The sequence below is a fragment of the Aureobasidium pullulans genome (genome assembly GCF_000721785.1).
Source record: "Aureobasidium pullulans EXF-150 unplaced genomic scaffold scaffold_1, whole genome shotgun sequence".
Classification (NCBI taxonomy): domain Eukaryota; kingdom Fungi; phylum Ascomycota; class Dothideomycetes; order Dothideales; family Saccotheciaceae; genus Aureobasidium; species Aureobasidium pullulans.
The window spans coordinates 1,650,143-1,669,382 of record NW_021941021.1 but is presented as its reverse complement, the minus strand read 5'-3'; the positions used below and the strand labels follow the sequence as shown (position 1 = coordinate 1,669,382).

General features: G+C 50.3%; 7 protein-coding genes across 7 annotated transcripts; 2 read left to right on the top strand and 5 right to left on the bottom strand.

The window, feature by feature from the left end:
- The first annotated feature begins 209 nt into the window (after nt 1–209).
- On the top strand, nt 210–2,000 carry M438DRAFT_13539 (uncharacterized protein). The gene is made up of 2 exons (XM_029898856.1): nt 210–708; nt 768–2,000. Exons 1-2 carry the CDS (start codon nt 304–306, stop codon nt 1,836–1,838), a joined length of 1,476 nt encoding a protein of 491 aa, XP_029765934.1. The 5' UTR covers nt 210–303; the 3' UTR covers nt 1,839–2,000.
- Nucleotides 2,001–4,673: 2,673 nt separating this feature from the next.
- M438DRAFT_309428 (alpha/beta-hydrolase) lies at nt 4,674–6,562 on the bottom strand (the record flags this gene model as incomplete). The annotated part of the gene is made up of 4 exons (XM_029902379.1): nt 4,674–5,618; nt 5,672–6,051; nt 6,113–6,247; nt 6,299–6,562. 4 exons carry the CDS (start codon nt 6,560–6,562, stop codon nt 4,703–4,705), a joined length of 1,695 nt encoding a protein of 564 aa, XP_029765933.1. The 3' UTR covers nt 4,674–4,702.
- An 810-nt stretch (nt 6,563–7,372) lies between these two features.
- On the bottom strand, nt 7,373–8,769 carry M438DRAFT_379825 (uncharacterized protein; the record flags this gene model as incomplete). The annotated part of the gene is made up of 3 exons (XM_029908876.1): nt 7,373–7,934; nt 7,987–8,674; nt 8,732–8,769. The coding sequence occupies 3 exons, from the start codon at nt 8,767–8,769 to the stop codon at nt 7,632–7,634; spliced, it is 1,029 nt and encodes a 342-aa protein (XP_029765932.1). The 3' UTR covers nt 7,373–7,631.
- A 974-nt stretch (nt 8,770–9,743) lies between these two features.
- Nucleotides 9,744–12,575, top strand: M438DRAFT_287383 (uncharacterized protein). The gene is made up of 3 exons (XM_029901621.1): nt 9,744–9,985; nt 10,041–10,641; nt 10,692–12,575. The coding sequence occupies exons 1-3, from the start codon at nt 9,978–9,980 to the stop codon at nt 12,270–12,272; spliced, it is 2,190 nt and encodes a 729-aa protein (XP_029765931.1). The 5' UTR covers nt 9,744–9,977; the 3' UTR covers nt 12,273–12,575.
- Nucleotides 12,483–15,840, bottom strand: M438DRAFT_341469 (uncharacterized protein). The gene is made up of 3 exons (XM_029904514.1): nt 15,457–15,840; nt 12,759–15,406; nt 12,483–12,673 (listed from the first exon to the last, which is right to left on the bottom strand). The coding sequence occupies exons 1-3, from the start codon at nt 15,721–15,723 to the stop codon at nt 12,634–12,636; spliced, it is 2,955 nt and encodes a 984-aa protein (XP_029765930.1). The 5' UTR covers nt 15,724–15,840; the 3' UTR covers nt 12,483–12,633.
- Nucleotides 15,841–16,032: 192 nt separating this feature from the next.
- Nucleotides 16,033–17,969, bottom strand: M438DRAFT_309416 (DUF155-domain-containing protein). The gene is made up of 3 exons (XM_029902378.1): nt 16,781–17,969; nt 16,398–16,728; nt 16,033–16,344 (listed from the first exon to the last, which is right to left on the bottom strand). Exons 1-3 carry the CDS (start codon nt 17,870–17,872, stop codon nt 16,247–16,249), a joined length of 1,521 nt encoding a protein of 506 aa, XP_029765929.1. The 5' UTR covers nt 17,873–17,969; the 3' UTR covers nt 16,033–16,246.
- Nucleotides 17,970–18,144: 175 nt separating this feature from the next.
- Nucleotides 18,145–19,218, bottom strand: M438DRAFT_341467 (GDSL lipase/acylhydrolase family protein). The gene is made up of 4 exons (XM_029904513.1): nt 19,053–19,218; nt 18,962–19,001; nt 18,830–18,908; nt 18,145–18,778 (listed from the first exon to the last, which is right to left on the bottom strand). The coding sequence occupies exons 1-4, from the start codon at nt 19,141–19,143 to the stop codon at nt 18,239–18,241; spliced, it is 750 nt and encodes a 249-aa protein (XP_029765928.1). The 5' UTR covers nt 19,144–19,218; the 3' UTR covers nt 18,145–18,238.
- Between the last annotated feature and the right edge of the window lie 22 nt (nt 19,219–19,240).

Sequence of the window (19,240 nt, the reverse complement as noted above, 5' to 3'; positions counted from 1 at the left end):
AGGAAGATGAGACTGATGATCGTCTGTTCGGCCTAATTGCGACAAACAACTTGCTCGATGTGAAAGAAGCTTTGATTGATATCGAGCCTTAGAAGGAAGCCATTCGATGCTCATACAAAAGGCTTTGCGTACCAAGTAGAAGTTTCTGATCTGGTCTAGTGACAAACAAGACCTTCGATGAATTGATCGTCATTGTGGTAGAGCGGGTATACAGATACAGCTCTCTGCACTGTGTAATCTCAGTCTTGCATCCCAGCACTCTTCATAGAGTCCCCCCTCCCATATTATCTGCCAGCTGGTATCATGGCTACTGATACATCAGACTCGATGCCTTCAGGCTTGGCTCCAGGCTCGGCCCTTCAAGACTTCGCTTCTCAAGATCCAGCGTCTGGCACAGCTCCTCAGGATTCAACTTTTCAGAGCTCGGCTCCCTCACAACCTACCCCGCCCCCTCCCTTCTATCCTCCTCTCTTCACCATCGGCGATGGAGATGTCGTCATATCGATCATGCCTGGACCCAAGAATGAGATTCGTGTCTCGAGCACTCTTCTTGGCGAAAAATCGCACGTCTTCTCTGCAATGCTCTCCTCAAGATGGGACTACAACAAACGCACAGTCGAAGAAGTGTGCTTAGCCGACGGCACGTCCAGTCAAGTCAGACGTTTTGAGCTTGTCTTCGACAACAATGGGTCCTATCTACTCGGCAAGGTATGTTCGTTATCCAGTGTACGAGATCCTCTATCAAAGACACTGACGAACTCAATAAGGCTACTTCGGAGAATGCTCATAGGAGAAGAGCTATTGCCCTAGCTACGATCGAAGGGGCTGTTTACAGATCCTTCATTGAGAAATCACTGTGCCACACCAAGTTCGGCCTCCCATACTCAGAAAGAGAGTGGAGGATGGTCATGGCCATCAACTACCTTTGCTTCGCCATGCTATTCGAACTACCTCTAGAGCACACATCCGTTCAGAGAAACATCCTTGATGCCAAGCAAATGATTGCAATGGGATACCCCGCAAGGGTTACGTGTATTATCTTTCGTATGCTTGAATGGATAGACTACTACGGAGTTCTGTATTCCATACGCCACAAGTTTGCACTCTTGATCATACACATGGTGCCCCAAAAGGAGATTAATGAGCACAAGCTCGCATACCTACGTCTCGCATCACTGCTCCGCGATACTGACCTCTTAGCACACCTGGCCGACAACGACTTGCTATTCGGTGAATCCCTGGTCTCGCAGTGCGGATCACTCGAAAATCGTTATGGAGTGAAACGCTGGCTTGTCGAATGTGAAAGAAGCCTATACGTTTTGCACGACATATCCTGGGACCTCCTTGGCACTCCCAGAAGATCTGAAGGCGTAGAGTTCTCCGCCCCTGCACCTCGTGCAGCATGTCAGCGCTGGTATGAGTGGATGCTGCAGCTTCGCGAAGAGGCATCGCTCCACCAGCTCTTCACCGACCTCACGTGGTCTCATGCTGGCGCGCTAGACCTGCCGCTCGCGCTCCTCCCACCCGCTAGAGCTGCTCTCTTCACTGGCTTCACTGGCTTCGGTATTGCGAACTCGCACCCGCAACTCACTCAAGTTGAAGTCAACAATGCCGAACAGCTGATGAGAACTTGGACTGCTTCTGCCCTTGATCAGATCCGGGCACACGTGGATAAGGCCCATGTCAGGGGTGGCTTTAGGCTCAACTACGACACCTTCTTCGAGCGTTCCAAATGTCCTTGGGACTATCGCCGGAATGAGAGTCCCACGGATATTGATGACATTCTTTTGAGTCAACTCGTGGTGAACAACAGTTTGAGTGATCTGATCGGTCATTGAAACAGTGCTTGACTCATCTCATGATCGTCGCTTCAATGATAGAAACCACTTTTTGTTATAAATCACATCTGTACACTCTCATTGGAGCTTGGGATTGAACAAAAAAGGATCGTGCATTTTCACCGTGACGTAGCTTGTGCTGCTTCCTCGTGAGAGCTTCAAAAGACAATAATGCAAATGCAAAGTGAATCTGAGTCTGGTGAACTTCCTTGAGCCTCTGAAATCCTTGGAGAACCCGTAGCTGCGCTTTCCCTGCAATTGAGATTTGCGATTCGAATTATCTGGTGAAATATGGAAGCGACGACAGTCTTGCAACTATCAAGATGCGATCTCGGGAACTGACATGCATGAAAGTAAGTGGCATGCAGTCGGCAATATCTCTATTGAAGCCAATGGTCCGCCCCGGACACCATAACCGCGAGCGGATATCTGCAGATATCGAACTTACACCGGTCTTTACTGCGGTTCTCTGTGATAGTATAGTCTCTGATGCTATTGTTACTATTGAGCTATTGTCGGCGACTCAAAAGTTTTGCCTTTAAAGTCTCCCTCCTTTCCTCTTTCCACCCTTCCTCCTTTCATCGTTCCTCTATCACCTACTATCCACAAAAAGTCTGACTTTCACTCTACCCTTTATACGCCTTCACACTACTACTGAACCTCCATCATACAAAGTCCGCCACACAATATCAACTGCCACTTTCTACGGGAAACCTTCCATAGTCTACCATCAGCCATGGCCGACGTAAAGTCAACACCATCACTTACGGCTCCGGCCTCTCAGCTATCTTACACTGCTGTCACCTCGCTATCAACGTCTGCGGCTCCAGCATCGCAATCGTCGTCTGCAGACTCTACCTCGCAAACACCATCGGCAGCTTCGGTCTCAACACACCCTCTTGTACACTTGAAGGATGCAGACGTTGAGATCTCAATCTTGCCAGGTGCTAAAAACGACTTCTTCCTTCCCAGCACCCTTCTCAAGAACGCATCACCCTATTTCGCTGGTCGACTCTCGGACAACTGGGTTGAAGGAACACTTACTGGCCGAACAACTACCTTGAGCGATGGCACCGTATGCCCCATCAAGCGGTTCGAACTAGTGTTTGACAAGGATGGGCCTATGATCGTGGCCAAAGTGAGTTTCTGGAAGTTCTCCCTATCGTTATGCAGAGAGAAGCTAATGTGTGCGAACAGCCCGTTACCAGATCTCCCTACTTGCGCAGAGCAGTCGCCATGAATACAATCAATAGCTCTGACTACTGGATCGAGTTCAGAAAGTCGTTGTGTCATGATCCGGTCCCACGCCTGGGGTGGGGGGTATATGAAAGCCCCGATGTTCAGTGGAGAACAGACATCGCAATCAATCTGTTTGGCTTTGCTATGCTCTGCAAACTGCCTTTGGATCACAAAGTCATCTTCGAACACATCCAACATGTCAAATTAAGGAGTCTCAAAGTTGGAATGACTTGCTTCATCCACCGCATGGTCCAATGGATTGAGTTCTACGGAGTTCTGGAGGCTGTACGCCGACAGTTCGGCGAGCTCATCAGATACATCGTTCCTGAAGCAGAAATTATCTTCTTTCCACTTGCATACCTGCGCCTTGCCGCATTGCTCCAAGACAAGGAGCTTTTGGCAATTCCACTTACTAGTAGCCGATTACTTTGTGGCCTAGAAAAGGTTATCAAGTACACCTCTATCGACCTCAGTCTAGGCTTCATGCCATGGCTCATCGCATATCAAAGGAGTGTCTCTGACCTCCACGCCTTGACTTGGGTGCTCATGAACGTTTCCGATATCCAAGGTGGCGTTTCAGCATCTGTCGAAGCACGTCGTACGGCAAAAGCATACTGGATCAGCACATTAGTGCTACAGAAGACATCACGCATCATTAACCACGATTTGGCCCTAACTCACACCAGCATGCTCAACTTGCCGCTTGCTATACTCTCCGACAGGAAAAACACTCTTATGGGAGGGTTCAGCTCAACCTCACCCACGCACATAACGGAGTCTGAAATCCTTGAGGTAGAAGCTTTGCTACTATCTTGGATGGCTTCGGCTCAAGAGATAGCCCATGGACACATGACCGTCACCAGTTCTCCTGACGAGAAGCTCGAGTTCAAGATCAATGCGAAGAAGATCCTCAAAGACTCGGGCTATCCGTGGGAGTTCCGTGACTTTGACAGCGAACCACGATACCATGACGATATTCTGCTCCAAGAACTGATACTCGGAAATCTTGAAGGCCATGGCGACAGCATATACTACGGAGAGCGTTTCGAGTACGGAGGAAGTCGTAGAGCTTGATTCTGATGGCTACAACCCGGTCTGGTCACCCATGGTTCGAAGTACTAAGGCCATGGTTTCTCGTCGTGAGAAAAGAGATTTGAAAATCGTTAGAGATACTGATCTCTTAAACGTTACTCGGTGCATATTGAACCGTTCGATTCGATACAGAGAGGATACTGCGTTGGCAATTATAGCCCAGGATGCAGAGTTAGACAGAGCTTCCTTATTTGACATTCGAATAAAATTGATTACAGTGTCCTTCCGATATTTTCCTTGATTTCTTGCCGTGAAAGTGCAGTAATTCAACCTTATGCAACTAACTATGTTTCATCCATCATCAATATCCAATTCCGTTACGTGATCTTACTGCATAAAGTATACATCTCCCCCTAGAGCCTGGAGAAACCACCTACACTGATTACAATGCAGTAAAGCAGTATTACTATCTGAAAAGTTTGTAAATCCAATCAAGAGCAAAAAGAAAAGACCAAGCATCGTATGGGGAACAAGACATTACATTCGTTCATTCCTCAACCATTTCTCTCATATAGAACTACCAATCACCCATTCTACCTATGGTACTGAACATTATTATCGCTAATCAACTTGATACCCTCCGCTCTCCAAGTATCAGGCTCGGCATGACTGGTTACATTAGCATCAAACACCATATTCTGCGGCTTATCAACACTATACACCGGCCAAGCGGGCAAACTCGAATTCACCCCCTTGTCAAACCCATTAGGATCCAAATCATGCACAAAAGTGACCCAACTCTTGCTCATGAAGTCAGAAAGTTCGGTGAAGGCGGAAGATTTGTTTGCAAAGGGAGGGATGGCGTAGCCTAAGCCTTGGAGGTTGTTGAACACAAAGGCCACTTCTTGGAAATGTGCGACGTAGTCGGAGCCGGTGGGGATGGCGTTGAAGCGGTAGGAGTAGGCGGATACGTTGTTGGCGGCCCAGGTTTCGCAGGTCTTGCGGCGGTTGGCGATGAAGACTTCGTCGCCGAAGTAGGCGGCTGAGGCGCGGTAGTAGGGGCCGTAGGCTGGGCCGAGGGAAGTGACGTTTTGGCCTAGTTCTTCGGTTGAGGGGATGAGGTAGTCTTGGGCGCCGGAAGTGTAGACGCGGAGTAAGTCATCGACGAGGTCGGGAGTCAGGCCCCATTGTGTGTTGCTGGTGGTGTTGAGGTAGACTTCGAGGTCGGCGGTGCTGTTGATTCCGTTGGGGCTGAATGAAACACCTTCGTCGCTGTTGGCGCCGTCGATGATGGGGACGTGGACGAAAGCTCCCTCTGCGAGTTGCTCGCTACCGTAGCGAGCGATGAAGTCGCCATCGAGAGCAGGGTTCCAGCGGCTGTTGAACTCGGTGGTGTTCAGGATGTTGTTGAGAACAAACAGTGGCAGGGCACGAAGACAATCCAGAGTGCTAGTGGCATTTCCACAACCGGCTGCCTTGGTGAGGGCGGCGTACTTGGGCTGGTATTCACTGTTACAATCATCAGTGATAGACTTTAGGGGTACCATGAAGTTTGGACTTACGCAGAGGTGTTCAGAGCACCATAGGCGATTGGGTTTCCAGACTCCATGATTGCACCACGGAAGAGCTTGTCGTCACGTCCGTTGAACGCAGTCAGCTGGAAACCAACGGAAGCAGCTCCGGCAGATTCACCCATGATCGTGACCTTCTTAGGATCAGCACCGAAAGCAGCACCGTTCTCTTGAAGCCAGTGCAAAGCTAGACGCTGGTCCTTGAGACCGATGTTGGTCTGACCAGCACCAGCAACTTCGTCGCCGTTGAGGAATCCGAAAGGTCCAAGTCTGTAGGCGATGCTGGCGGCCATGATCGGTTTACCAATCTTGACAGAGTTCTCGATCAGGAAGGTCAGGTTGTATCTACGATCAACTGCTCCACCCATATACTTCATCGTTGTTAGTACTCGTAAGATTGTCGATGGGAATAGTATATGGTGAAATACTTACAAATCCACCACCGTGGATCCAGACTACCATAGGTAGGCTCTGGTTCTCGTAGCCAGAAGGTCGGACGACATTAAGGTAGAGGCAGTCCTCGCTTTGTTGATAGCCAATCTGATCACCGCCGTAACCAATGCATTCCTGTTCTCCGTATTAGTACCGACTCAGGGTTCATGCATTGTATCAACATACAAAGGCATAGTTTGTCGCCGGAAGAGCACCAGTCCAGGAAAGATTCAGTGTCTCGGGGTTGGCGAAACGAAGTTGCTCAATCGGAGGCTGTGCGAAAGGGACACCAAGGAAGAAGTCCTGGTTGTATTGGCTGTTGTGTACACCATAGTATGAACCATTCTTCAGGTTGACGACAGGTGCTCCAACAGGTGCCCGGCGTAGTAGAGAAGGGGCGGCTGAGGCGACAGAGGCCACGAGCGGTAGCAAAGACCAAGAGGGATGCATATTAGACTCGAGTGGCAGGTCCTATGTCTTGCTTGGAGAAGTAACACAGATACCTACATTGAAGCGGCACTCTACTCTTATACTAAACCCATGTCCTCGCTGCGACTTACCGTTACATTGTACCGAAGGTAACTTTGACGGCCGGCAATGGGTGGCCGGCCCACAGCACACCGTGCAGCAAAATATTGCACCTGGAAGTCCGTGATGAGGCAGAGAATCTTGAATGATGGAGCGGGGCTTTGCTGGGGAAAGGTGGAGTGCAGAGGGTCCGTGGCAGACCACTATGCCCATTAAGGAAGGATATGTCCTGGGGAAACGTGGGCACTAGGCCAAGAACATGTTAAGATGTACAGCCATCTTAGCCGACAAGAACGCCGCCGCCCGCCTTTCGCAAAAGATGCATCCGAATTGTCATGACGTCGGACATGGTGAGTCAGCTGGAGATATTTGATGAAGATGGAGATGCGTGGAGACGCGGTGGGGATCGGATGAGGGTGCACTGCGGAGTTTGACCTCGATTCCATACAATCAGGCCTTCTACTGTGGACGCTAAGTTGAAGAGACCAAGCTGTGCCTAGCATACCCAGCATACATCTTGTCAGAGTTTCATCCGAACACGGCACTGTGACCGATGGATCTTGCGATCTGCCGATATACTCAGTGATCTGTTGTAGAAGAAGGTGCCGCGTGTTTGGATATATGACTACTCCTTATAGAGGCTCAGATTGCTGTTTACCGGGGTGACATCGTCTATGCGCATGTATGCCAGAACGATCAAAGCACTCGTTGGGCGTCTGCGTATATTGCTAACCAAAGTGCTGACAAGTCGAGCTCAAAAATATGTGAGGCACAATTGTTCATGGCAAATGCCTTTTTGTAGCATCCTTGACCTTCTGGTTGAGAGAAACATAGATCTCGGATGCTGTTTTTCGTTCTGAGGCTGCATCTGGCTTGACCCTCTTGATGTGTATGATGAAAAGATGTCTGAGATCGAGCATAATGTCCCACGGCAAGTGTGCCTTCATTGATAATGTACAAAGTTTATACAAACGTTTTTCCCGCGTCCAGTTTATCTTCCTGCAAGCATGTTGGCGATGGAGCTCCAGTACTTGGGAGTGACAGTCTTCTGAATCTCTTCGCTCGAGAGCCACTTGAACTCCTTGTCGCCGTAGGCGTTGGCTTTCAGGTCGGCCTGACCAGCCATGATACGTGCCTTCATGAAGAAGGTACGCTCGCCCACCTCCTCAACATTCTTCTCTGAGTTGGTAATGGTCTTCTTGAAGTTGCCGGAGTAGTGGCCGATGGGGGCATTTCCGACGACCCATGTGTTCATGTTGATGCCTCCTGCTTGGACGAGGATACGCTCGGCAGCCTAAACTTGTCAGAATGGAAACTTTCCTTCTTCGCTGTCGTCTTCAACTAACCTGGTCCAGACCCTCAGGGCCCTTGATTTGGTCCTCGGGAAATCTCCAAACACCATTCTTGTTCTTGACCAGCAAGTACAAGGTTCTGTCGAGCAATCTGTTCAAGCTGGTCTGATCACCCTTCTGGTCCTCCTCTGTAACTCTGGGCAATGGCCGTTGTACAACAATGTCCTGACTGGTTTCTCTCTTGACTCCTGCTTCGCCATCGGTTCCCTCAGCATCTCTAATCAGAGCCTCGACTTGCGACTCGGGCTCGCTCGTCTTGTCGTTGACGAGAACCTCGTCGTTCCAACCTGACTCGCTGTATGCGTTGTAGACACCGATGTCACGGGCAGGGGTCTGCCTCAACTTCATCTTGCGCTTCCATTCGCGGTCGCCTGGCGTTCCTTTCTTGTAGTAGAAGTAGCGGGTGAAGGGGAGTGCCAGACGTTCGTTCAATCGTTTTTGGTAGAGGAAGAAGGCTTTCTCGAAGGGGTGGAGAGCGCGTGTGAGAACGGGAGGTCGTGATAGTACTACGCCAGTGCGTAGTTGATATGCTGGTCGGACGGCAGGAGAGCCAGAAGCATCCTGAGATTGCGACGAAGTCGAGGCTGCAGGGGCGACAGCTGCTGCAGTGGATGCTGATCGGTATTGAGATATCCGCGAGAGGCAAGAGTTGCATACAGATTCTGGTGTCGTGCGTGCTAAGCTAGGTCAGAATAACTAATTCTCGCACAAGATCGATTGCGAAGACTCACTCGATGACACGACTAGCTGCCTGGCGGTTCTTTGGCCTGCGTTCATGGTGATATGCTGGCTTCAAGACTTGCGCTCCAAACCGCCATTCGACTTCGAGAAACATTTCGAGAGAGACGATTTGCCAAGTCTGGCTGACGGTCTGTGCTTTGCTTCTCTACAAAACTCCTCCGCTCCTTCCTCAACTTTCCTCTTTTCTTCTTCAGACGTCTCTTATCACCAATTGCCTCGATTCCTCAACCGCATATTGACCATTGTTAAGACGTCGAGATCGAAATCGCAGAACTTTTTTCGCTAGCCGTGGCTTTCAAACGAATCCGAGCCTCAGTTAGATAGCTTTCTGCCACAAATTCATCCGTATACGTGATTTTTTTTTTTACATGAATCCTCGATGTTCCAAATGGCACTTGGGTGGATTCCGGGTTACAATCCTGCTAGTGACTACTTCCACGAGCTCTCTGTGTCCTACATCTTACATTGCCGTGGTGTTTCGAGCCTGAACAACGCCTGAAGCACGCATACTATGTCGTCAAGTCGGATTCGCTGAGAGCGTGACCCTGACTCGTTCACCGCATGCATCATATCCCTGTTCTTCATCGAGATATGGACCGTGGGTTTGCACTGAGCAAACAGTTTCTGGATGGTCTGATTTTATCACAGGGTTAAAAGCAAGAAAAGGGTGGCCACCTGGGATTGATTGCTTGATATGCCGTAGCAACCGACCAAACACTGCACTTCTGTCCCGTGCTGGACAGATGCAACCGAAGAGCACAATCTGAACAACACCTTACGCAGAACTGCTCAAATATATATCGTTGAAGAAGACACCATACGCATGCTAATGAGGAAAACGGCGATTTGAGAAGCGCACAATATACACTCTATGAATACGAAAGTCACGACAGTAATGGTGATGGAGGAGCAGTCAAGGTCCGGACCGTGACAGAGGGTCCAAGCGGGCGGAGTGGCTTGATAGCCGAACTTACGACTGGGCGGTCATCGTCATGTGTGATTTCCAGGGACATGGACTTTGGCCAGAGCATCTGCATCTGCCATGCGCGCCTTCCCCTTCTTCTGCAATGCAACTTCCGCAATGTGCAGTCTGACCTGATCTCACAATATCCTTAGCCTTCTCATCCATGGACCAGCAGTAGCACACTGCATGCATGACATCTCCTTTGTCGCAGCCACTAGCATTGTTGTAATCCATTCACCACACGCTTCGAGTCGCAACCTTTACCACAACCCCCGGCAACATGGCCGAGTGAGTCTTTTACTCATGTTGGTAGCTCTGACTTTTTGCTGACAAGATGACTCAGGTATGGCTTCCTCATGGCTGGCGGGCTGGCCACGCCTACCTCGAGTCACGTCCGCTCTGCTACGCCCTCACCCAACACGACTAGATCAGATTCTCCGACTCTAACCAAGGCCAAATCTGCCTCGCATTTGTCTACCATGAAAACCTTCTCAACACCACCTCGAGGCCGCTCCAACTTCGACAACGATTCCGATTACCTCAACACCATTCCCGACCCACGAACGCCGAGTCCAAACCCACAGCGTACAAGTCCAGCAGAAGACTCGCAAGACCAGCATCCCGACCTTAGTAATGAAGTTGCTATGCTCAGCACAAAACTCATCAACGCAATCAATTATCAAACCAATTTGGATGATTCGTTACAACACACTCGTCATGAGCTGGAAGCTGCCAGACAGCGCATAGCTCAGCTGGAGCAAGAGACACAAAAACACAAGGACATGGTGTCGAGCGGTGCCCTCGTCAACAAGGCCGAGGTGGACTCTCTCAAACAAGAATTGACAGAATCGCAAAAGCAAAGAGATATCGCAGAGAAGGGCAGGAAGGAGATGGAAGTCGAGCTCGAGGGTCTGACTAGTGCTTTGTTCGAGGAAGCCAATACTGTAAGGAGCAAAGTTCCGGTCTGTGTGTCTTCGTTGCTGACTTTGACTAGATGGTGGCCGCTGCACGCAAAGATGCTGAAGCTGTCGAACGCAAAAACGCACAGCTAAGGGCACAACTCAACGACACAGAGCTTCTGTTGGCTTCGCAGCAAGAACAGCTCCATGATCTCAAAAACGTCATGGAGAAGATGACCGAGGACAGAGACCGAGATCGCGACGAGACAGACACCTTGCCTCGTTCTTCGACCGCGCCATCAACTCCTGGCGTAGACTCCTCCAAAATGAGCACCATGTTCGACTCCCTTCCCTTCTCACCGAATGCTACAAACTTCGGCGACATCCCTCCGGACCAGCCTCTCCGATTCTCGCATCTCATTACTCCGGTCATGCGTAACGATGTGGTTGCTCACGTTGAGTTTGCAGATTTGCTCAAGTCTGCCAGACCAGCCGCACACACCCATTCACGCAACTCGTCGAGCATTGGTTCAAGCGTATTTGTTGCTTCCGCCTCTTCATCTTCGCCTAACATTCCTGGCTCTTTCAGTTCCGGTGCGGCAGCATCACCACGCGAGACGTCGTTCCAAGCATCGGTACCACCGCTGAAAGATAGCAAATTCTACAAGAGATGTCTTGTCGAGGATGTGGAACCCACATTGCGTCTTGACCTAGCGCCAGGACTTTCATGGCTTGCTCGACGTACAGTGATTGGCGCCGTGACCGGAGGAACTCTGGTAGTGGAACCGTTCATACCGCAATCACGCTTTTATGCGAACGCTTACGCTTGCGCGCTATGTGGAGAATCTCGCCGAACAGACGCGCATGCTCGTCGCCATCGCTTCCGTACTAGTGAAGACGAGAATGCACAAAGATACCCCTTGTGTGAATTCTGCTTAGGTCGCGTCCGAGCGACAGGCGATTTCTTAGGATTTTTAAGAATGGTCCGCGACGGACTCTGGAGAGCAGCTACCGAAGAAGACATCAAGACTGCCTGGGAGGAGAGTGTGCGCTTGAGAGAGAAGATGTTCTGGGCCAGACTGGGAGGTGGTGTGGTTCCGGCAAATGCCAGAGAACCCAGCCCAACTGGAACACAGCGCCGTGGAGATGGAAGATCTTTGCGAAGAAACAGCACTGAATCGAGTATCCCGCGTTTCTCTAGAGACTCGGAATCGGTGGAAAGCGTCCACTCAAAGGCCTTGGAAGTGCCGAAGCTGAACGAGCCGCGACCTCCGAGCCGCAACAATAGCAGATCGACTCATAACCTTAGCGAAGGCAGCACGACTTCGCTTCAGACGTCGGAAAGTTCGGACACGAGAGATTTTGCAGATGCACAGAGCGAAGTGGATCATGCTCTACACACTCCGACCGGTCCAATCATCACCGAGGAGACGTCTGGTGAACCGGTCGAATTGCAGACGTCGAGGCTAGGACAAGAAGATGGAGCGAAAGATAGCACTGATATGCCTGCGGATACGACTCTACCTGCGCCAAATGTGCAAAAAGAAAACCAAGCTCCTACAACAGAGACGGAAAAGGAGAACCAAGCTCCCGCAGTAGACGTGGAAACGGAGAAAGAGAACCACGCACTCGAAGAAAAGTCGATGCAGCCAGAGATGCCTGGATCTTTCGATTAAGGCATTACACCCCCCTTTATTGTTTGTATACCCATGGGAAAAAGAAACAGCCCCCCTTGCATGACTTTGCATGAGACACAAGGAAACCACACGATACAAGTATATATGTAACAATCACTCGAGTCCATGTGGATTTGAACTTTGTGACCTTTTTCTCTCGCATCCTCTCTGATCTTCTTTCATGCTTCGATTGTGTTCGTGAAAAAGAAACGCCATCTGATGCATTTGATTTCTTGTTTGCTTGCTTGCTTGCTGGACTATGCGCATATACGGCAGTAAAACACCACATCACTCCCGCCTTCCATTCCCATTTCATGTAAAACAGTCATTTTTCCATCTGTATATGTGTACGATGATGCATCTAGTAAATCCCCTGTGTACGGTATTGAAACGTGTCATAACTGTCGTCCTCAAAGTCAGCAATTGTCTCCATCAACAGAGGTGTGGTATCAATCAAAGAAAGAGGGAAAGGGGAGGTAGACTCACAGCCTGGTATAATAACTTCCCGCGCTCTTGGCCACGAGCTCTTCAACCCAAACCCCAGCCTCCTCTTTACTCTTCTCCAACACAAATCTCGCCCGGAGCGCGGCGACAACATTAACCACACCGCCAGAATAACAAGGCATTCTGCTTTCCCTGCCCATCAACTCCACGAGCATGACTATTCTTTCGGCTTCTCTCCTCAAAGCTTGGAAAGCATCTTTCATGTGGAGTTTGAATTTCTTGAACGCAGGGGAGTCCAAGCCGCCGAGCACGTCGATGTATTCTTGGGTTAGTTTGAAGGGGGCGGCTTCGAAACCCATGCTGCCAGGTGTGTTTGAAAGCATGAAGCCGAAATCGATGTGCACGATGTGGCCGGTGTTGTCGATGAGAATGTTACCGTTGTGGCGGTCTTTGAGTTGTAGGATATAGCTTATCACACTATACGCCGCCAAACTCTTCGCAAAGTTGTCGACGGCGAAAGCATACGAGGAAGATTCTGGTGCACCAAAGGTTTTTACAAAGTGGTCGTAGAGGGTGGCCATGCGTTTCTTGGGGTTAGTGCCGGCGGAGATGGAAGAGAGGGTTAACGAGCGTTTGAGTGAGTGCAGGGATACGCCATTGGTGATAGTCTCGATGAGACCGGAGGATTCGCCTGTTACAAGGATGCGCATGTTTTTGACCCAGACGTCGCATTCGGCTTCGGCCCAGATTTTGGAGCAGACGGCGATGAGCTGGCATGCAAAAGCTTCTTGACGGAGATCTGCTCCGGTCTTGACGATCATGGAGATCAGGTCCCAGTTCTTCATCCAGCCATAAGGTGAAGATCGGCGGATGCGTTCTTTCTTCATCTCCCAGGCTTCACCAAAGGTCGCTGCTGAGGGATCGTCACGATCGCCTTTACGTTGGACACCTCCTGTTTTGATATCGTTCTCCATACGAGCGGCACCTGCGTTCGAGCTCAGGTTCGGGTCTGCGTCAGCAGCTTCCAAGGCGGGATCCTCAATGTCAGCTGGCTCAGCGTGCGAACCAATGTTGTTTGCATTGGCCATGATAGCGTCGAAGTTGGTCGCGTGTGCGGTGTCATCCGTATAGAAGCTTTGCTCTTCTAGACTTTGCATACTGGCGATGATTCTCGCTTTGATAGCAGCGACCTCAGCTTTCGGCCTTTTCGAACTGCTTAGGTCGAGTTGAGACAGCATTGATGAGGCAGCTCGCATGTGGGTCGCCAGAGCAGTGAAATCAGGTTGATCAGGTGCTTGCGAGCGGCCAGCCGCTCCAGCAAAAGGAGAAGGACTCACAGATCTGCTTAGTGGGAGATCTGAAGTTCTAGGGGTAGTAAGGCTTAATGATGACAAGGTACTTACACCGCTGGATAGTCGCGGGAGTTCCCTCAGCATAGCGGCGTTAGAAGGAGTGTGTGATCTAGAAATGTTACGAGGAGTCTCGCGTCCATCCAAATCTTGCAGCAATGCAGGACTAGCTAAATCCCCAGTTGCAGGTTCGAAAACGCTGTCATTTTCGACCGGGGCCTCATTCTGGTAGCGAGCAGATTCTCGTGAAGCATCAGTAATGTCGAACAGGCGACGCTTAGGTTTCCCTTTCTCGAGAATCAGCTTGGTGAGAAGCTGTGTGTTCTGGTCAGATTCTGGATCGAAATCGAAATCTTCACGCAAAACCTCGACCATCAAAAGATAGGGTACTCTTTCAGCACTGTTCAGACTAGTTGCCTCAGCAGGATTCAGCCTGACGATACGATGATGTTGGCTGCGACTCGCACTACCATCTGGAAGAGTGGCAGGACAAAGCAGGGGCACATCGACCTCAGCGGGTAGGTCTTGAGCGATCAGAGCCAGCTCAGCACGAAGAGCACTCAGTCTAGCAGGCTTCGGTACAGCAACTAAACGGTTTGAGATATCCTCAAGAGCGCTCAGAAATTGTGTTTGACTTCGGAAGTAGTTTGAGCGAAGCATGCGAACTTTCTGCGAACGCGACATGTTTGCCAGATTGATGGCCTTGCTACTAGCAGAATGACGGCGGACAGAGTGTTCAGTATGCTGGCGAGTGAGACGCGGCGGCTCAGGAGCAGGTTGTGAGGGAAGGTCGGGTAGAGATGATGTGCTCGCGAAAGCTTGGTTGTTTGTAGTTGCGCGCAGAGCCTCTGCCATGGCACGATTGCCAGGCGAATCTTTCGTAGGTGTCGGGGCATCCTTGACAAGCATTGACATGGGCCGTGATGGTCTTCTCGGGGTCGAGGCAGCTGGAGGAGTCGAGGCATCCTTGGACGATTGCGGCGGAGGACGGGGTCTTCGCGTACGGCCAGGGGCGCCTGACACGGTATGACTTCTAGACAAGCGTTGTGGTTGTACATTATCGGATATCGTCTCTTCAACAGGTCGCGGTCTCCTGGCTTGTGCGATGGCCAGCGGACCAGCATGACGTGGTAAGAATGGCGCGGCTATGGCACCGAGTACGAGACTCGACAACAGTGTGACTGGCAAGACATTCTCGGTAATCTTCTCTCGCCGGACGGGCTCGGATGAACCAAACACGATGCGTTGGACTCGGTTGTAGATGCGGCGGCATGTCTTGAATGGGTTCGAGGTGGGAGTTTGGGCGAGGTCTCGGAGGTATGTTTGTAGGAGCCAGAAGGTCTAGAAGAAGCATGAGTAAAGGTGAGCTCTGCGAGGAAGGAGCGTCGTACCAAAAGTGCGCCATTCACCGACTCTTCGCATAGGTCTAGGATGAACTCCTCGAGCGCCATGCTTTCGTTGTCCAGCGACATGACCAGGTGGCATAGCTGCGGCAAGAAGAACTCAATGTCTTCATAGCTGAATTGTCGCAGCCTTGAGCAGAGTACGTATTGGATTCCAACATGGTCGGCATATCGAGCCAGATAGGCCACAGTCAACGACGGGTCCCTGTTGAAGTGTTCCGACTCGATGAAGCGCTCGAGCAAGTTCCAACTCATCGAGACCAGATATATGCCCAACAATCACTGAGCATATTACTCCAGTTCCAGGTAAGCGAGTGTCGTACGACTATACGGAAGTTCCTTGTATACCGCAAGAAGACACCGAGGCTCTTTGGTCGCAACTTGCGTCTGCTTAGCTTGTGCTTCAGGGTCTCCATCTCGGATCCACCTTCTCCTGACTCCTCCGCCCGCCCATTTACTTTGCCTCACAACAACATCGTCACCGTCATGTACTTGTATTAACCGTTGTTGCTGTTGTACAATACGAATCTCCCTAATTTATCCTCAATTCATCAACCCCTATCTCCCTCCGCTACATCTCGACATTGTATGCCATGGCAAATGTATATGGCGGAGAAGACCGATACGAGTACGAGCAAAGCGACTTTCCCGAGTAGCATAACTACCCCTCTTCCTCGAAATCATTCCTGCAAGCTGCTCATGCCTATATTGTCCTGCAACGAGACATTGTCTTCTTTACCCGCTCTACCCCACCTCTGTGATTCATTCCATTACTGCCTCAATCCACGCCTGCATACAGATCGACCACGATGTTGATGATGGCAACGATGATCTCGGCTGCAATCAACACAATCACGATCCACTCCAAGTATTCGCCTGGTCAATTTGTTAGCTCGCTGCATCCTGACAAGCCATCTTTCATCACTTACCATGTGAATGTGTCAACTGGTCCTTCAACACGGCCAACAAATCCGCAATGACATCCAATCGCTCTGTCAATAGACTAACTCTCTGATCCATCTCCAGATAACTTCTGACTGCCTGGTAGACTGGGTCAAGTTGCGGTTCCGCCCACATGAGTTCCGGCGCATCCAGCACTGATCCCTGAAGATGGATGTTGATTCGTAAAATGAACAGTTCTCCGATCTGCATGTTGATCTCTTTGCGCGACATGTTGACTTTGCCTGTTAATGCGATCTGCGCCGGGATCTCCTTGTTGACATCGATAGTGTTGTCCACCAAGTCCTCGTATAGTGAAGTCTGTACCATAGATTAGTCTCTCGTCTTTGCTTGTAACTCCAAGTGTACCAACCTTTGTGCTCTGTGCCAAAGCGTGACTGATGGCCAGCTTTGTCATGTAGTTCTTCTTCTCTCTCAGACTGATAAAGTCATTGTAGATTCGAGCCTGGTATTCCTTGGTGTAGTAGAAGTTGAAGTTTTCTTGTTGGATGTCGTCCTTTGATAACTTCTCAGTCTCAAACTTGGCGAGCTCTTTCAAGAACTTTTGCTCGTGCTGGACCGACATGCCCCATATCACAACGACTCCGTATTCGAAGCAGAAGACCTCGGGAACGTGTACCGTCGTATCGAAGTCTGGTGTATCGTTGTGGGGCATGATGAGGGCCTCACTCGAAGTGGTTGCCTCGTGGTTATCCATGATGGCCGATTCTCCATTCTGAGCTTGCAGGTCCAACAAATCTTCCCGTCTCCTCTCAGCATTGCCTTCTACCTCGATCGCACTGTCGGAGAATCTACGTTGAGCAGTAGAATGTACGGCTTTGGCATCGTCTATTTGCGGATCGGATTTGGCGTTGTATTGGTATGGGGTGTATATGCATTCGTCGAATTGTTTTGGAGCGGCCTTCTTAAGTTTGCGTCCTTTGAGGAAGCGCAATAGATCTTCCATGCGATATGAGCTGGCGGTACAGTATGCCGTGACACGAGGCAGCTTGTCTCTATCATCCTTGCCCAGCCTTGCGGCATCGCGACGGGCAGTGGGATCCTTTATCCTGGTGAATTGCGAGTAGACATCGCGACCACTCTCTTCATCCGGACCTTCGTCGCCATGTTCCGGATTCGGTAGGAGTTTCAGCTTCTGTGCTGTTCTTGTTGTGCGTTGGGGGCCGATTTTGGGGAGAATGCTGGGCACTATTGACAATGGCGCGCCTTGACTATTTCTTCTGCGGAGTTTGCTGTTCAGAGCCGAGAGCATGGGCTGGCTGCCATCCCTCGGCGGAGTGTTCAAGGTAGCGACTGAGCCTGTGGAATGTGCGGATGCCGAAGGGAACATGGGTCTACGGGTGGGAGGGCTGCTCGTTGCAATGGTCGGATTGAAAGTGACGCTGCGAGCAGGTCGATCGGGCTTCTTGCCCAGGAGGGGAGTGAATTCGGCCGTCGTCGCCATGATGTGTATAGATCGTGTGTCGTTGTGGTGGAGCGTTCGGCGGTATACTCGAGTATAAAGACGCGCCTAGCTCTTCCGGTATGAAAGGTCGAAAATGACAAGAGCAAGCAAATCAAGGCACAATCGTCTTGGACGTCACACCAAGCACGCCGTTCCGTCGAGGCTGGGCGTCGCAACTTCCACTTCTTTTCTTTAAATCTGATGTCATCACAATGTGTCCGAGCTCTGTATATATTAATTCACCTTTATTCCCACCTTCACTGCATCATACTACCGTGTCAAAAATATGTTTCTTTGGTTGCGATAGATGTTTTACACATGTTCTATACAACTCTAGTATCTGCGTCCATATCGTCGTCTACCTTGCTATTTCCAAGCCTCAGCATTATCCCATGATGGAAGTACATATGGGATATTGTCAGGAGCATGTTCAGGAAGCTTATCGGTAATCAACTTCATCAATTCCCTGTAGATGATTTCGTATCCCTCAGGATTGAGATGAAGTCCGTCATGCAGCATGTTCGCAAGTGTCTGGTTCTGCTCAATCTCACTCGACCCGGGCAATGGATCGCCCTCTTTCCAACCGGCTTCCTTCATGAACGCGGCCCAGACGTCGAGTACAGGGAGACTGAACTCCTTACCAAGTTGACGGACTGCCTCTGCGTACTTGGCTGTGTTGGAGGCGGTGCGTCTCATGACGTTAATGCCATTGGTCTTGTCGTGCGCAAGTGCCTTTCTCTCCTCAATTGGAGGTGGAGTAAGCAGGATGAGCTGAGGCTTATGTGCCTGGAGCGTGGGATGGTTGATGATATTTGTCAAGTTGCTCTTGTACTGCTCGAGATCGACAGTTTGCGAGAATCCGGGAGTATTGGGAAGTCGAGCATCATTGGCTCCCAAGAAGATGGTCTGCAGATCTCATTGAGTTGTCATTCTCCTATCGGATGGCGAGAGACTGACCATTAAGCGGATACGACCCTGTTCAGGAGTTGGGAGGACACGAGGCAGGACACTCAAAGCCTGGGTGGTGTTGTACCCACTGATGGTATAATGTTAGGACGAGTAACATATCGAGCACCGAGCATAGCATACCTAAAGCCTCTGTTGATCACATCAAGACGACGGATGTACGCTGTGATCAATTAATGAGCTACATATAAGATATCTAACACAAGATGCATACCATCTTGAAGTGCTGGTGTCCAGGCGAAGCCCTTTGCTTGACTGGCAGACTGTTGCGTGATTGAATCACCAAACAAGACGAATTGCTCCATGCTGAATCTTGTCGAGGAAGGTTTAGAGACGAAACAAGCAGGGAGATACAAGACACTAGCGCGATGATATGGCAGTTGTGGAGAGAAGTGGAGTTAC

Excerpts from the sequence above, each read along its gene's own strand:
- M438DRAFT_13539 (XM_029898856.1), top strand. The coding sequence starts at position 304 with ATGGCTACTGATACATCAGACTCGATGCCTTCAGGCTTGGCTCCAGGC. Across the intron at positions 709-767 it reads GGTCCTATCTACTCGGCAAG|GCTACTTCGGAGAATGCTCA; the intron begins GTATGTTCGTTA and ends GAACTCAATAAG.
- M438DRAFT_287383 (XM_029901621.1), top strand. Across the intron at positions 10,642-10,691 it reads TGTTCGAGGAAGCCAATACT|ATGGTGGCCGCTGCACGCAA; the intron begins GTAAGGAGCAAA and ends GACTTTGACTAG.
- M438DRAFT_341469 (XM_029904514.1), bottom strand. The coding sequence starts at position 15,723 with ATGAGTTGGAACTTGCTCGAGCGCTTCATCGAGTCGGAACACTTCAAC. Across the intron at positions 15,407-15,456 it reads CGGTGAATGGCGCACTTTTG|ACCTTCTGGCTCCTACAAAC; the intron begins GTACGACGCTCC and ends TGCTTCTTCTAG. Across the intron at positions 12,674-12,758 it reads GGAAGTTATTATACCAGGCT|TTATGACACGTTTCAATACC; the intron begins GTGAGTCTACCT and ends TGAGGACGACAG.
- M438DRAFT_309416 (XM_029902378.1), bottom strand. The coding sequence starts at position 17,872 with ATGGCGACGACGGCCGAATTCACTCCCCTCCTGGGCAAGAAGCCCGAT. Across the intron at positions 16,729-16,780 it reads CTTTGGCACAGAGCACAAAG|ACTTCACTATACGAGGACTT; the intron begins GTTGGTACACTT and ends TCTATGGTACAG. Across the intron at positions 16,345-16,397 it reads CCAGTTGACACATTCACATG|GCGAATACTTGGAGTGGATC; the intron begins GTAAGTGATGAA and ends CAAATTGACCAG.
- M438DRAFT_341467 (XM_029904513.1), bottom strand. The coding sequence starts at position 19,143 with ATGGAGCAATTCGTCTTGTTTGGTGATTCAATCACGCAACAGTCTGCC. Across the intron at positions 19,002-19,052 it reads GACACCAGCACTTCAAGATG|CGTACATCCGTCGTCTTGAT; the intron begins GTATGCATCTTG and ends AATTGATCACAG. Across the intron at positions 18,909-18,961 it reads GTGATCAACAGAGGCTTTAG|TGGGTACAACACCACCCAGG; the intron begins GTATGCTATGCT and ends TTATACCATCAG.